The sequence below is a fragment of the Poromitra crassiceps genome (assembly GCF_964638095.1).
Source record: "Poromitra crassiceps genome assembly, chromosome: 4".
NCBI lineage: Eukaryota > Metazoa > Chordata > Actinopteri > Beryciformes > Melamphaidae > Poromitra > Poromitra crassiceps.
Genome location: NC_139626.1, coordinates 49,449,532 through 49,463,799, shown reverse-complemented (window position 1 = coordinate 49,463,799; position 14,268 = coordinate 49,449,532). Strand labels below are relative to the sequence as shown.

General features: G+C 45.3%; 1 protein-coding gene across 1 annotated transcript in view; it reads right to left on the bottom strand.

The window, feature by feature from the left end:
• The window catches only part of LOC310775829 (voltage-dependent T-type calcium channel subunit alpha-1I-like), a gene marked incomplete at its 3' end in the record, with an annotated part of 351,343 nt that overhangs the window by 98,359 nt on the left and 238,716 nt on the right, over nucleotides 1-14,268 (bottom strand). The window contains exons 14-18 of the mRNA XM_083635957.1: nucleotides 13,573-13,663; nucleotides 10,402-10,574; nucleotides 6,944-7,014; nucleotides 6,168-6,681; nucleotides 5,670-5,770 (exon numbers count right to left, since the gene is read on the bottom strand). Coding sequence (XP_083492083.1) covers nucleotides 5,670-5,770; nucleotides 6,168-6,681; nucleotides 6,944-7,014; nucleotides 10,402-10,574; nucleotides 13,573-13,663 — 950 coding nt within the window. The remainder of the gene's footprint in view (nucleotides 1-5,669; nucleotides 5,771-6,167; nucleotides 6,682-6,943; nucleotides 7,015-10,401; nucleotides 10,575-13,572; nucleotides 13,664-14,268) is intronic.

Below are 14,268 nucleotides of genomic sequence, written 5' to 3'. Positions count from 1 at the left end.
TACTGATACTTGCCAACTCAGAGAGCTGGTACAAAGCGTTTGTCAGGGTAAAGCAGTATTATACTGATACTTGCCAACTCAGAGAGCTGGTACAAAGCGTTTGTCAGGGTAAAGCAGTATTATACTGATACTTTCCAACTCAGAGAGCTGGTACAAAGCGTCAGGGTAAAGCAGTATTATACTGATACTTGCCAACTCAGAGAGCTGGTACAAAGCGTTTGTCAGGGTAAAGCAGTATTATACTGATACTTGCCAACTCAGAGAGCTGGTCCAAAGCGTTTGTCAGGGTAAAGCAGTATTATACTGATACTTTCCAACTCAGAGAGCTGGTCCAAAGCGTCAGGGTAAAGCAGTATTATACTGATACTTTCCAACTCAGAGAGCTGGTCCAAAGCGTTTGTCAGGGTAAAGCAGTATTATACTGATACTTTCCAACTCAGAGAGCTGGTCCAAAGCGTTTGTCAGGGTAAAGCAGTATTATACTGATACTTTCCAACTCAGAGAGCTGGTCCAAAGCGTTTGTCAGGGTAAAGCTGTATTATACTGATACTTTCCAACTCAGAGAGCTGGTACAAAGTGTTTGTCAGGGTAAAGCAGTATTATACTGATACTTTCCAACTCAGAGAGCTGGTACAAAGCGTTTGTCAGGGTAAAGCAGTATTATACTGATACTTTCCAACTCAGAGAGCTGGTCCAAAGCGTTTGTCAGGGTAAAGCAGTATTATACTGATACTTTCCAACTCAGCGAGCTGGTCCAAAGCGTTTGTCAGGGTAAAGCAGTATTATACTGATACTTTCCAACTCAGAGAGAGCTGGTCCAAAGCGTTTGTCAGGGTAAAGCAGTATTATGTAGATACTTTCCAACTCAGGGAGCTGGTCCAAAGCGTTTGTCAGGGTAAAGCAGTATTATGTAGATACTTGCCAACTCAGAGAGCTGGTCCAAAGCGTTTGTCAGGGTAAAGCAGTATTATGTAGATACTTTCCAACTCAGAGAGCTGGTCCAAAGCGTTTGTCAGGGTAAAGCAGTATTATGTAGATACTTTCCAACTCAGAGAGCTGGTCCAAAGCGTTTGTCAGGGTAAAGCAGTATTATACTGATACTTTCCAACTCAGAGAGCTGGTACAAAGCGTTTGTCAGGGTAAAGCAGTATTATACTGATACTTTCCAACTCAGAGAGCTGGTACAAAGCGTTTGTCAGGGTAAAGCAGTATTATGTAGATACTTTCCAACTCAGAGAGCTGGTCCAAAGCGTTTGTCAGGGTAAAGCAGTATTATGTAGATACTTTCCAACTCAGAGAGCTGGTCCAAAGCGTTTGTCAGGGTAAAGCAGTATTATACTGATACTTTCCAACTCAGAGAGCTGGTACAAAGCGTTTGTCAGGGTAAAGCAGTATTATACTGATACTTTCCAACTCAGAGAGCTGGTACAAAGCGTTTGTCAGGGTAAAGCAGTATTATACTGATACTTTCCAACTCAGAGAGCTGGTACAAAGCGTTTGTCAGGGTAAAGCAGTATTATACTGATACTTTCCAACTCAGAGAGCTGGTACAAAGCGTTTGTCAGGGTAAAGCAGTATTATACTGATACTTTCTAACTCACAGAGAGCTGGTCCAAAGCGTTTGTCAGGGTAAAGCAGTATTATACTGATACTTTCCAACTCAGAGAGCTGGTCCAAAGCGTTTGTCAGGGTAAAGCAGTATTATACTGATACTTTCCAACTCAGAGAGCTGGTACAAAGCGTTTGTCAGGGTAAAGCAGTATTATACTGATACTTGCCAACTCAGAGAGCTGGTACAAAGCGTTTGTCAGGGTAAAGCAGTATTATACTGATACTTGCCAACTCAGAGAGCTGGTACAAAGCGTTTGTCAGGGTAAAGCAGTATTATACTGATACTTGCCAACTCAGAGAGCTGGTCCAAAGCGTTTGTCAGGGTAAAGCAGTATTATACTGATACTTTCCAACTCAGAGAGCTGGTCCAAAGCGTTTGTCAGGGTAAAGCAGTATTATACTGATACTTTCCAACTCAGAGAGCTGGTACAAAGCGTTTGTCAGGGTAAAGCAGTATTATACTGATACTTTCCAACTCAGAGAGCTGGTACAAAGCGTTTGTCAGGGTAAAGCAGTATTATACTGATACTTGCCAACTCAGAGAGCTGGTACAAAGCGTTTGTCAGGGTAAAGCAGTATTATACTGATACTTGCCAACTCAGAGAGCTGGTCCAAAGCGTTTGTCAGGGTAAAGCAGTATTATACTGATACTTTCCAACTCAGAGAGCTGGTACAAAGCGTTTGTCAGGGTAAAGCAGTATTATACTGATACTTGCCAACTCAGAGAGCTGGTACAAAGCGTTTGTCAGGGTAAAGCAGTATTATACTGATACTTGCCAACTCAGAGAGCTGGTACAAAGCGTTTGTCAGGGTAAAGCAGTATTATACTGATACTTTCCAACTCAGAGAGCTGGTACAAAGCGTCAGGGTAAAGCAGTATTATACTGATACTTGCCAACTCAGAGAGCTGGTACAAAGCGTTTGTCAGGGTAAAGCAGTATTATACTGATACTTGCCAACTCAGAGAGCTGGTCCAAAGCGTTTGTCAGGGTAAAGCAGTATTATACTGATACTTTCCAACTCAGAGAGCTGGTCCAAAGCGTCAGGGTAAAGCAGTATTATACTGATACTTTCCAACTCAGAGAGCTGGTCCAAAGCGTTTGTCAGGGTAAAGCAGTATTATACTGATACTTTCCAACTCAGAGAGCTGGTCCAAAGCGTTTGTCAGGGTAAAGCAGTATTATACTGATACTTTCCAACTCAGAGAGCTGGTCCAAAGCGTTTGTCAGGGTAAAGCTGTATTATACTGATACTTTCCAACTCAGAGAGCTGGTACAAAGTGTTTGTCAGGGTAAAGCAGTATTATACTGATACTTTCCAACTCAGAGAGCTGGTACAAAGCGTTTGTCAGGGTAAAGCAGTATTATACTGATACTTTCCAACTCAGAGAGCTGGTCCAAAGCGTTTGTCAGGGTAAAGCTGTATTATACTGATACTTTCCAACTCAGAGAGCTGGTCCAAAGCGTTTGTCAGGGTAAAGCTGTATTATACTGATACTTTCCAACTCAGAGAGCTGGTCCAAAGCGTTTGTCAGGGTAAAGCTGTATTATACTGATACTTTCCAACTCAGAGAGCTGGTACAAAGCGTTTGTCAGGGTAAAGCAGTATTATACTGATACTTTCCAACTCAGAGAGCTGGTACAAAGCGTTTGTCAGGGTAAAGCAGTATTATACTGATACTTTCCAACTCAGAGAGCTGGTACAAAGCGTTTGTCAGGGTAAAGCAGTATTATACTGATACTTTCCAACTCAGAGAGAGCTGGTACAAAGCGTTTGTCAGGGTAAAGCAGTATTATACTGATACTTTTCAACTCAGAGAGCTGGTACAAAGCGTTTGTCAGGGTAAAGCAGTATTATACTGATACTTTCCAACTCAGAGAGCTGGTACAAAGCGTTTGTCAGGGTAAAGCAGTATTATACTGATACTTTCCAACTCAGAGAGAGCTGGTACAAAGCGTTTGTCAGGGTAAAGCAGTATTATACTGATACTTTCCAACTCAGAGAGCTGGTACAAAGCGTTTGTCAGGGTAAAGCAGTATTATACTGATACTTTCCAACTCAGAGAGCTGGTCCAAAGCGTTTGTCAGGGTAAAGCAGTATTATACTGATGCTTTCTAACTCAGAGAGAGCTGGTACAAAGCGTTTGTCAGGGTAAAGCAGTATTATACTGATACTTTCCAACTCAGAGAGCTGGTACAAAGCGTTTGTCAGGCTAAAGCAGTATTATACTGATACTTTCCAACTCAGAGAGCGTTTGTCAGGGTAAAGCAGTATTAGGTACCCTCGTCCACGTCGGCGGGTGCCATTTTACTTTGGTTTGAACCACAGTATCAAAGTTAACTTAACTGCATGCTTTTGGTTTAAGTTCATACTATGCCAGGGGTCCCCAATTACTTTTCACCAAGGGCCACATTTTGCTCTGAGGGCCGAGGGCTGGGTGCTGGGGGCCGAACGGCGCGAAAAAGTTTGGGGCATTTGAAGCCAGGTTTAGAGGAATAACTAATTTTAAATGAACAGTTGTGATGTCATTATTCAGTCTTAACCACCAATATTTGATCCTTTTCTCATTCACTCCTATGTCACCACCTGCTCTTCCTGCAGGGCTTGAAATTAACTTTTTTGACCTCCTGCCAATATGGCTGCTAGATTTCAAAGTTCCCAGCCAATTAGAATTTCCACTAGCCAAAATGTTTTTCTTTAAATAAAAGAGAATACGAGTTGGTTAATTTAAGCATAAGTATCAGTAAGTGGCCGGGGATTCTCAAAGCCTGTTGAGGGTCACACAAGAACAAAAAAGCACTCTTGAAGCTAAATAAAACCAAACCAACCAAAACCAACACGTTTTTTTTTGTCAGGGTTGGAATAGTGGTTAGGTTTAGTTTGATTTTTGTTTTGTATGTCTTTATTTTTTTTTGCTATTGTAGGGTATTTTTATTTGTGGTTCTCTTGGTGTGTGGACTGTATTGCTTATGAAAATGTGAATAAATAATTGATCATAAAAAACAAAACCAACAAGTTAATTACGGTATTTAAATTTTTACTTCAATGTAGAACAGTCATTTCTTACACATGAGATTACTTTTAGCCTTTTAGTCATAAAGATCATTGAAAGATATTCCATATTCCAGACTGAAATGTTATAACAGAAGTGGAGTATTGGCCAGAATTACATGATTTGTTTTTTTGCAATTCCAACGCGGGCCACATGGGGGCTCTCGCGGGCCGCCGCCATTTGAATAGCCCTGTACTATGCAAAAACAAGCGGACCTGGGTTTCTAAACACAAGTCATTATGGAAACCTGGTAATCCTGGTTCTCCTGCCAGGTTAAAGATTTTGATGAGGGGTGATTCAAACAAATCTGATTCGACTTCTTGTAACTTTAGCTCCACATGCATGACTGATTTGATCATTGACCACATGAAGAAATAGCTAAATATGAGCATCAATCCAGACTGCAGTTACTTAGGCCATGTTCACATTACAGGCAAATCTGATTTGCTGCTAAAGTCATTAATCATCCTTATCTTGATTGGTTTCCCAAATCTGATTTGGGAGTGTGTCCACACTGCCACAAATCTGATTTGGGCAAGTGTTAGTCGGATCTGTGTGTCCAGACCTCCATATGTGGTTTGGGACAAGTGACACAAATCAGACTTGGAGCGTCCAGACTAATAAAACCAATCTGGATAGAATCATTAATAGGTCACTAAAGTTCACAAATCAGATTTGGCCTCCTAGTCTGAACATGGCCTTATTCATGATTGGCTTTCTAATCATGAGGAACTGCTGGCTGTCACGTCTCAACATCTGCCTACTTGTACCCATAAAAACATGCATTTGGGGGTGGTTTCCTGTGATTGGCTCGGATTGCATTCTCACTCTGAACAAAGCACACTGCAGTTTGCCTGGAAGAGAACACGCTCCTGCACTTCTGGTGTGCTAAGTTCTCACCTGCCCAAACGAACCAAACTAGAGGAGTTAGAGGCTTCAGAGATCAAACAAATGGCTCCAAACCATGCCGCATGTAAAGGCCCCAGATCTGAATGTGTCCACTCACTTGTTCTGTGGGGAGAAGAGGTAGATGGACCATTGCTGTCTGCTCTCACACCAGTCTGGCTTGTACACCTCCATCATCTTCTGGATACGGAAGCACATACTCTGGAGGGGAGAGTAAATATGAACAGACTCTTACACTGTTTCTCTTTGGGTTGTCAGTGTTATCAGGGCACACTGACATCGTCTGTGAAAGGAAAGGCTTTTCTGATTTACTGTACGTTACTGGGGATTTGTGGAGCTTCCTCAACATCACTCATACAATTCTATTTTGCTTAGATCTCTCTCTCTCTTTTTTTGCATTATCTGAACTGACACAGACACTAAAGCCTGAGAGGAGATGGTCATTCTTTTATAGATTATTTTTTTATAGCTTTTCTACTTCACTGGATAGTCACAGTGAAGAGAGCCAGGAAGCATGGCAGAGAGAGGAACCGTCCCGGTGGGTATACAGTGTTTTTCGCTCTGATCATTCTGTATTAGTGGATTCCTTCCCACTCACATAATCTGTCTCTTCATCCAGATCGGTCCTGTCCTTGCGGGCGTTGAGCTGGGGGAAGACCTCAGCCAGCAGCTGGGTGTGGGGGCCCGGAGCCTTGCCGTTACAGTCCCGGTGGTCCACCCCTCCGCCGCTCCCAGACCCAGACCCGCCGGTGATCGACCCCCCCACCGCGGATCCCCCTCCGCTCGTCCTCCTGGGGTCCGGGTGGGCGAGGGGGTGGGCGAGGGGGTGGGCGAGGGGGTGGGCGAGCGGCTGGCCGGTGGCCCGCAGCAGCTCCGGCAGCTCCAGGGAGAGCGCGCGGCGGTCCCTCCTGGCGGCGTAGCGCCTGGAGAACAGCAGCGAATGCGGCGGGAGGTGGTGCGGGGGCAGGCCGTGCGGGGAGAGGAGTGACTCCTGCTCGGCGGAGCAGGTGTAGGAGAGGGGGGAGCGGGTGCTGTGCACGCGGAGACTGCCCCCCACCAGAGGAGCCCCTCCAATCCCGTAGCTCCTCCGGCCCAGGCTGTTCCAGCTCGATCTGCAGGGCCACAAAAAGCCCACTGATTAACAATACATCAAGGAGGTCATTCAAAATCCATGAGCAATTAATAAAGTATCAACAAAGAACTATTCAAGACTCCAATCAATGTATTCAGGATTTAGTCTAAGGGTTATAAGAGTATAAGACAATAGCAAAGGTTTGGTATTCCAATGTAGAAGATTATGGATTCATGAAGTCATTAAGAATTCATTAAAGCAATAACTGAAATCAATGGCTGAATGTAAATCGATCGGTCTACCTGCGGCTCGATCCAGAATATGGAGGGAGAGGGCGCCCCCAGTTGTGGTAGGTGGAACTGCGACCATGGCGCTGGAACAGACACAAGCCTCGGGGATTATTCAAGCACAAACAGGCACAGCTAGTCCACTATCTGCAGGACAGACACAACAGAGACCACTGGGCAGAGCCGGGACCTGCAGTACAGACACAACAGAGACCACTGGGCAGAGCCTGCACCTGCAGTACAGACACATCAGAGACCACTGGGCAGAGCCTGCACCTGCAGTACAGACACATCAGAGACCACTGGGCAGAGCCTGCACCTGCAGTACAGACACATCAGAGACCACTGGGCAGAGCCTGCACCTGCAGTACAGTCAGACACATCAGAGACCACTGGGCAGAGCCTGCACCTGCAGTACAGACACATCAGAGACCACTGGGCAGAGCCTGCACCTGCAGTACAGACACATCAGAGACCACGGGGCAGAGCCTGCACCTGCAGTACAGATACATCAGAGACCACTGGGCAGAGCCTGCACCTGCAGTACAGGCACATCAGAGACCACTGGGCAGAGCCTGCACCTGCAGTACAGACACATCAGAGACCACTGGGCAGAGCCTGCACCTGCAGTACAGTCAGACACATCAGAGACCACTGGGCAGAGCCTGCACCTGCAGTACAGACACATCAGAGACCACTGGGCAGAGCCTGCAGCTGCAGTACAGACACATCAGAGACCACTGACAACGCATAAGTACATCACTGCTGACACTTTTCAAGCTGACATTGTCATTACAGTATGTGTCAGCGAGCCAATCAATGATGTCACATGTAACAGTAATCTGACTTTTTTCCTCAGAGTTCTCACTTTAATCTGAGAATTCTGACTTTAATCTGAGAATCCTGACTTTAATCTGATAATTCTGACTTTAATCTGAGAATCCTGACTTTAATCTGAGAATTCTGACTTTAATCTCAGAATTCTGACATTACACTCCGAATTCTGAGTCCCCCCCTCAAAATTCTGACATTAAACTCAGAATTCTAACTTAATTCTCAGAATCCTGACTTAAATTCAGAACTCACATGTAACCCGAATCCCCTTCGGTAGTTTTAAATTGTGTGTGGTGTAAAAACAAAGAAAGAAAGACAAAATGGAGGTGACCCCATATGAATTCCACGCGACCCCAAGGTTGGGAAGCACTGCCTTAGGCCAATCCTCTGTATATAAATATATTAAATAAATTATTATAAGATAGAATGTTTTATTATCTTTGTAGAAAAGGCTGGAGGAAAGGCCCTGAGACCAGGCCCTGGAAACGCCCACGAACCGGATACGCGCCCGCGACCCAACGATGACGTCACTGCCGTGACATCATCGGCGATGATGTCAGAGTTCCCCCTGTGAGGTCATCGGTGATGTCAGACGGTCTAGGCTGCCTCTTGATTGTGATTGTGTGCTGTTAGACTTGCCCCTTATGAGGTCATCAATGATGTCATACCTCGAATGTGTAGCATGCGCGTAGCCACGGGTGCGCTAGGGTGTGCAAATGCCACCCAGACAGGCCACTGGCGCACCCAAAAAAATGGGGTAAAAAAAGTGTTTTGTTTTGTCTGCAAAACACATGTCAACGCTGTCATGCACTGTGTCCAACTGTCCGCTGACCTATGTGCCCCGGAGCATCATGGGAAACTAGTTAAGCTGTCGTCCACGTAAAGTAAACAAATGCACGCACGCACAGCAGCAGCGCCAAATCAAGAAGACATGAAACAAAGCTCGCTTTTAAGCTTTTTCGGCAAAGGCAAGAAACGACGAGGAAGAAGATGACTCGTTGTCACCCTCCCCCTCAACAAGTGCGGATTGTAGTGCACCCGTTCCCGCACTTGTATTGGTGGTGTACAGTGGAGAACAGACAGACGATGATGAAGAAGATGATGCAGCCGAAACAATGACGTTAACAGCGGGGAACGCAGCCAACAACACACCGGAGGTTTGTGGCCAGAGGACACTACTGACGCTACAGATCTCTCTGCAGTAGACGAACATGCCAACCAAATTTGCGTTCTTTCCCGACTAGAACACTCATTGGAAAAAGTAGGTGAGACTTTTTTGAGATACTAAACAAAGTGGTTTTACATGTTGCCAAAAAATACAATTTAATTGACTGCTTCTACCTGCTAATAATGAGTGCGAAAAGGAGCAAACAACACGCAAATATTCCTCTAAATCTGGTTTGAAAAGACCCCAAAAAAAATTTGGCGGCGGACTTGCGGCCGCCACCAAATGGTCCGCCCCCTGGCACACCCTGGCTTTCTGTGGCACACCCAATGAGCCGAGTCTGGCTACGCTACTGATGTGTAGGGTATAAAATGATGTCCTACTATGCTACCTCTCTCTGTATGTTGCTTCTGCCTTACTTCTATCTGCCTGTGATATTTCAATAAAGCCTGAAAGACATCTCTCTGTTCTGATCGATCACCTGTGGCGAGTTCCTACCTGGATCCAGCGTAACTCAACACAACTTCCTTACAATCTTTTTTTAATCAAAGGGGCACTGTATGATACAGGCTCAGGCTGTCAGAAAGTGTTCCACTTAAGATGAACAAAACCAGTAGTGTTTGTTTCCGCATGTCTAATCCGCTCAGGGACGTCCAACTAATTATATGTTTTACCCTTGGAAACGTACATGATGCCAATCAAAGCCGAGTCGCTGCCATATACGGCTGGATGTACGCATCCGTCTCTATAGAAACTGCAGTGAAGCGGGCGTTGCTCTAACTGTTAAACACCACCTAGTTCTATACAGCACTGTGTATCACTCACAAGGAACATGGTGTGTTTGTGTGTGTCTGTGTGTCTGTTTGTGTGTGTGTGTGTGTGTGTGTGTGTGTGTGTGTGTGCCTGTCTGCGTGCGTGTGCTCTAGACATTATGAATTCATGTCAAGACAATTTGTTCCTCGCATAAGCCTCAGACAACCGGCTCAGTGTATGTTCTGCAGTCAAGCTCTGTCTTTGCTGCCAACCATATTATATCATATCATATCAGATCAGATCAGATCAGATCACATCAAATCCATATCAAAACATAATGACTGCACATCAGACCACAATGTGGGCTCACTCGCTATTATGCATATGATTGCCATGTAGTGTATTGATAAAATATGTGTCACAGAGCTGCAAAAATAGATGAATGTGATGCGAGTAAAGTGTGACATGACTAAGATAACATATGCGCCCAATGCATTTAGTGTCTTTCCCTACATCAGTAAATACATTTTTAGCACAAATGGCTATGTTGAACCGAATGTTGAACACTGTTTAGGGTTGTTGAGTGTATCATTACCTCCACACTATACATCTACTGGCAAACTGAGTCTAAAGTTAACATTATAACCTCTGATGTGAAAGACCTATGTTATGGGTGTCTGTATGCATTGAGGGGAGGGCAGGGTTTTACGCGTGTGAGTACCAGTGAGGAGGAGCGTCTCTCCAGGCTGTTCTTGCCCAGGCTCATCACGCTGCTCTTCCTGGACTCGATGGCGAAGCTCCGCCTCTCCGAGAGGTAGGGGGCGGGGCCCCGTGGCCCCGACACGACACCCAGCTCCAGGTGACCGTTGGGTGTCAGGGTGCAGATCCTGGGGTCTGGAGGGAGTTGGGGAGAGAGGAGAGAGTCAGGGATGGGTCAGCCTGTCCTCACAAGGAACACGACAATATTGGTCGATTTTGAAGGTGGTTATAAAACGGCCAATGTTTACGAATGCGACCTCTTGTGGTCGCGTGAGTAAGTGCATGCGCACAGTGCAAACGAGTCAGGAGCTGGAGACAGGAAGTAGCGGCGGTCGTTAACGTAAGGATATTGAAGTAGCCCGCTGACATGTAAGGGTGAACGGGCGGGGTTGGCGGACTGGCAACAATCCCGTCTTTCAACTTCCTAGTCACGAGAGATCCAGTTCGCCTCGCGACTTGTTTTCCGTTTTCAACCGAAACCGAACCCTAACCCTAACCAAAATGTTTAAGTTGCCTAATCTTAACCAAGTTGTTTTACTTGCCTAAACATAACCATTTTCAACCAGGAAACGCGGCACCATCAATCCCACCAAAATCGTTTTTACGCCTCAAGGCACACTAGCATCGGGCCTCCCCCGCAGTCACCACCGGGACGTCATAGACCATTTTGGGAGTCCCTCGAAATCGACTTATTCTGTTGTTTCGGGTATGAGGATGCGTTGAATGGTTCAGAAGGTGGCAAACACTCTTTGTTGGTCGATAGTTATTGTGGTCGATGGTTGTTTTGTTGTTGTTTGTTCTGTCCCTGGCACATTGCCAACTCCCCTCATTCACCCCTCAGTGATTGTGAGGGATGTCAAATTCTGATGTTTACTGACCGCCCGCTTTCACGTTTTAAGAGGCTTTCGAGAAAGAGAGAGAGAGAGAGAGAGATAGAGACAGAGAGAGAGAGAGGGAGAGAGCGAGCTGAAGAGGCAGAAAGGCGAGGCCAGACAAGTTTATTTCTATAGCCCATTTCAGCAACAAGGCAATTGAAAGTGCTTAGAAAGTCAGAGAGAGAGAGAGAGAGAGAGAGTGGAAATCAAAGCCGTCACGAGTCACGACCCAGACTGACCCGGAGAGAAGCCAAACAACCAATGGGACTACTCTGCTGTTTAGGGCCCTCTCCCAATCTAATAAAGCAGAAACACATTGCCTGCTTTCATGTCCTGCTTCCAGTACACTGACTGCACTGCAGAGATGCCCTCCCCCCTCTGTAGCAGAAGCCCACTCACAGCCAAGTGCTGTATACAAGTCTTTCCCTCCATCTCTGAGCTCATGTTGAATCCTCAGTAGGCATGTTTACATGGAGCCTAGTAATCAGATTGAAATAGGTTTAAAAAAGCCCAAACGGATCAAAAACGCTCCATATAAACACCGCAATCAGATTAAACAGGCCCAAAACGATTGAAATTGCAATCGGTTTGCAGAGGGGTAGTTTAAACCTTTTCATGAACATTAGCAAAAGAGAAATGTTATCATGTGAACAACTGATTACTCTCTGCGCTGCGTTCTTTCTGCGCATGCCCATGAAGCCCTCCGTCTTGACGTAAAGGGGACATGGTTATTTTCTAACTATGCGTGCGGGCAGACTTTCAACACTCCAGCGGAGAAACCCGTACAGAGTAGGCTATAAAAGCTCCAAAAGTTTTCTCGTCAGGATTCCCATTTCTCTCATTTCCGCGGGAGAGTCCATATGTCTGGCATCATTTGCGCTTTAGGCACCGGTATGATTACAGTATTATTTTTCACTGCGAGAAAATGCATTAAGAGTGTGTGAGAAGTGTCAATAAATTGCTTATCATCTGCTTACTGTAAATGTGAGATGCAAGCATTATTGTGGTGTATGTTAGAAATGTTGCGATTGAAACAACTCATTGAGTTCTTAGTTTTGGGTTTGAAATCTTGGCATTAGTTCAGGCAGGCCATGTAGTCAAGCGCAGCTCACAAACCCACCCAGGCCATGTCAGCTGATAAGCAGATCTCAAAGCCAGCACACATCAGCTGATGGCTCAGCTGACGCATTCAATTGGCTAAACTCCAACAGGGCACCTTATTTAAAGCTTATATAGTATAGAAGCTGTAGAGGAAGCTGACTGTATAGAATCTATACAGTCTGCTTCCTCTACAAGCCATTTGCAACCCACCTTCTCGCCAGCTCCTCCTTACATGCTGTGTCTGACTTCAACAATATCATTTCTGGGGTCATTGCTGCTGCTCTGTTCTGTACCTGGGGGGTCTTTGCTGCCGCTCTGTCCTGTACCTGGGGGGTCTTTGCTGCTGTTCTGTACCTGGGGGGTCTTTGCTGCTGCTCTGTTCTGTACCTGGGGGGTCTTTGCTGCTGCTCTGTTCTGTACCTGGGGGGTCTTTGCTGCTGCTCTGTTCTGTACCTGGGGGGGTCTTTGCTGCTGCTCTGTTCTGTACCTGGGGGGTCTTTGCTGCTGCTCTGTTCTGTACCTGGGGGGTCTTTGCTGCTCCTCTGTTCTCTACCTGGGGGGTCTTTGCTGCTCCTCTGTTCTGTACCTGGGGGGTCTTTGCTGCTGCTCTGTTCTGTACCTGGGGGGTCTTTGCTGCCGCTCTGTTCTGTACCTGGGGGGTCTTTGCTGCCGCTCTCCCTGCCTCAGGCTTTCCATGTATGTTCATGGAAGGACAGGGAGCCTCCAGAACACAGCCATGCCACCAAATAACTTCTGCAAATATCAATAAAACCTTTGTTTTTGACTAAAATGGTCCCGACTGAATTACCATTTTGAAGTGCCATCTGCTCTCACTAAGTGAGTGAGTCTGTTTTTTTAAATAAAACTCGATCACTTAAGTCCTGGAAAATTAGAACAATTTAACAGATGGGATCCTCTGATTTCCATGATGCTGACAAATTCAAGTAACCTTTCAAAATGGTTGAGCATTTTGGAACAGAATTCTTTGAAGAAGTACTTGATTGAAGAGTGTAAATATGTCGTTAGAAGGCGTTATGACGTTAGAAGTTATGACGTTAGAAGTTACAGTAGATGAGTCAGTAATTAGACATTTAGATGAAAGAATGGAGAATGCACTGTGGATTTGAGCGTGGGAGGGAAACATGCCGTCGGCTCACCAGACAGCTTGAGGGAGTCATTGTGCTTCTCGCTCTCGTCAAAGTTGGAGGAGGAGCGGTCGTCATCTGAATAGGAACGATTGGCGTCTCCCTGCAGAGACAGAGACAGCATTTAGCATTTAGCTGCCTAAATGTGATAGACTGTATGTGTATTGTTTGAGTGTATCAATAATATTATAACATTCAGAGCAGAGCAGAGAGAGAAAGAGCGAGAGAGAAGTGAGCAGGAGACACACTAGGTGGACTTTGAGGGAGAATAATAATAACAATAATAATAATAATAATAATAATAATAATAATAATAATAATAATACATAAAAAAAACTCTGCATCCATTTGAAATTCAAGCCACAATATGGCATCCTGTGTTGAGGCTTTTCTTTTGAAGAATGTTAATAAATGCTGACCTAACCTGGGCACCACTTTCATCAACAAATAAATAGGCCTACTGAAATGGGCTTATTATGGAAATTGACTTGTCCTAGTGTTCTTCACTTCAGCTAGAAACCATGTGGCTGTACAGTACTTGGTTTTGGCAGAGAGAAACCATGCGGCTGTACAGTGCTTGGTTTTGGCAAAGAGAAACCAACTGGCTGTACAGTACTTGGTCTTGGGAGAGTGAAACCGTGCGGCTGTACACTGTCCTGCAAAGCCAAAAGAGGGTAACTCGCTGGAGTGTAGAACTGAGAAAAATGA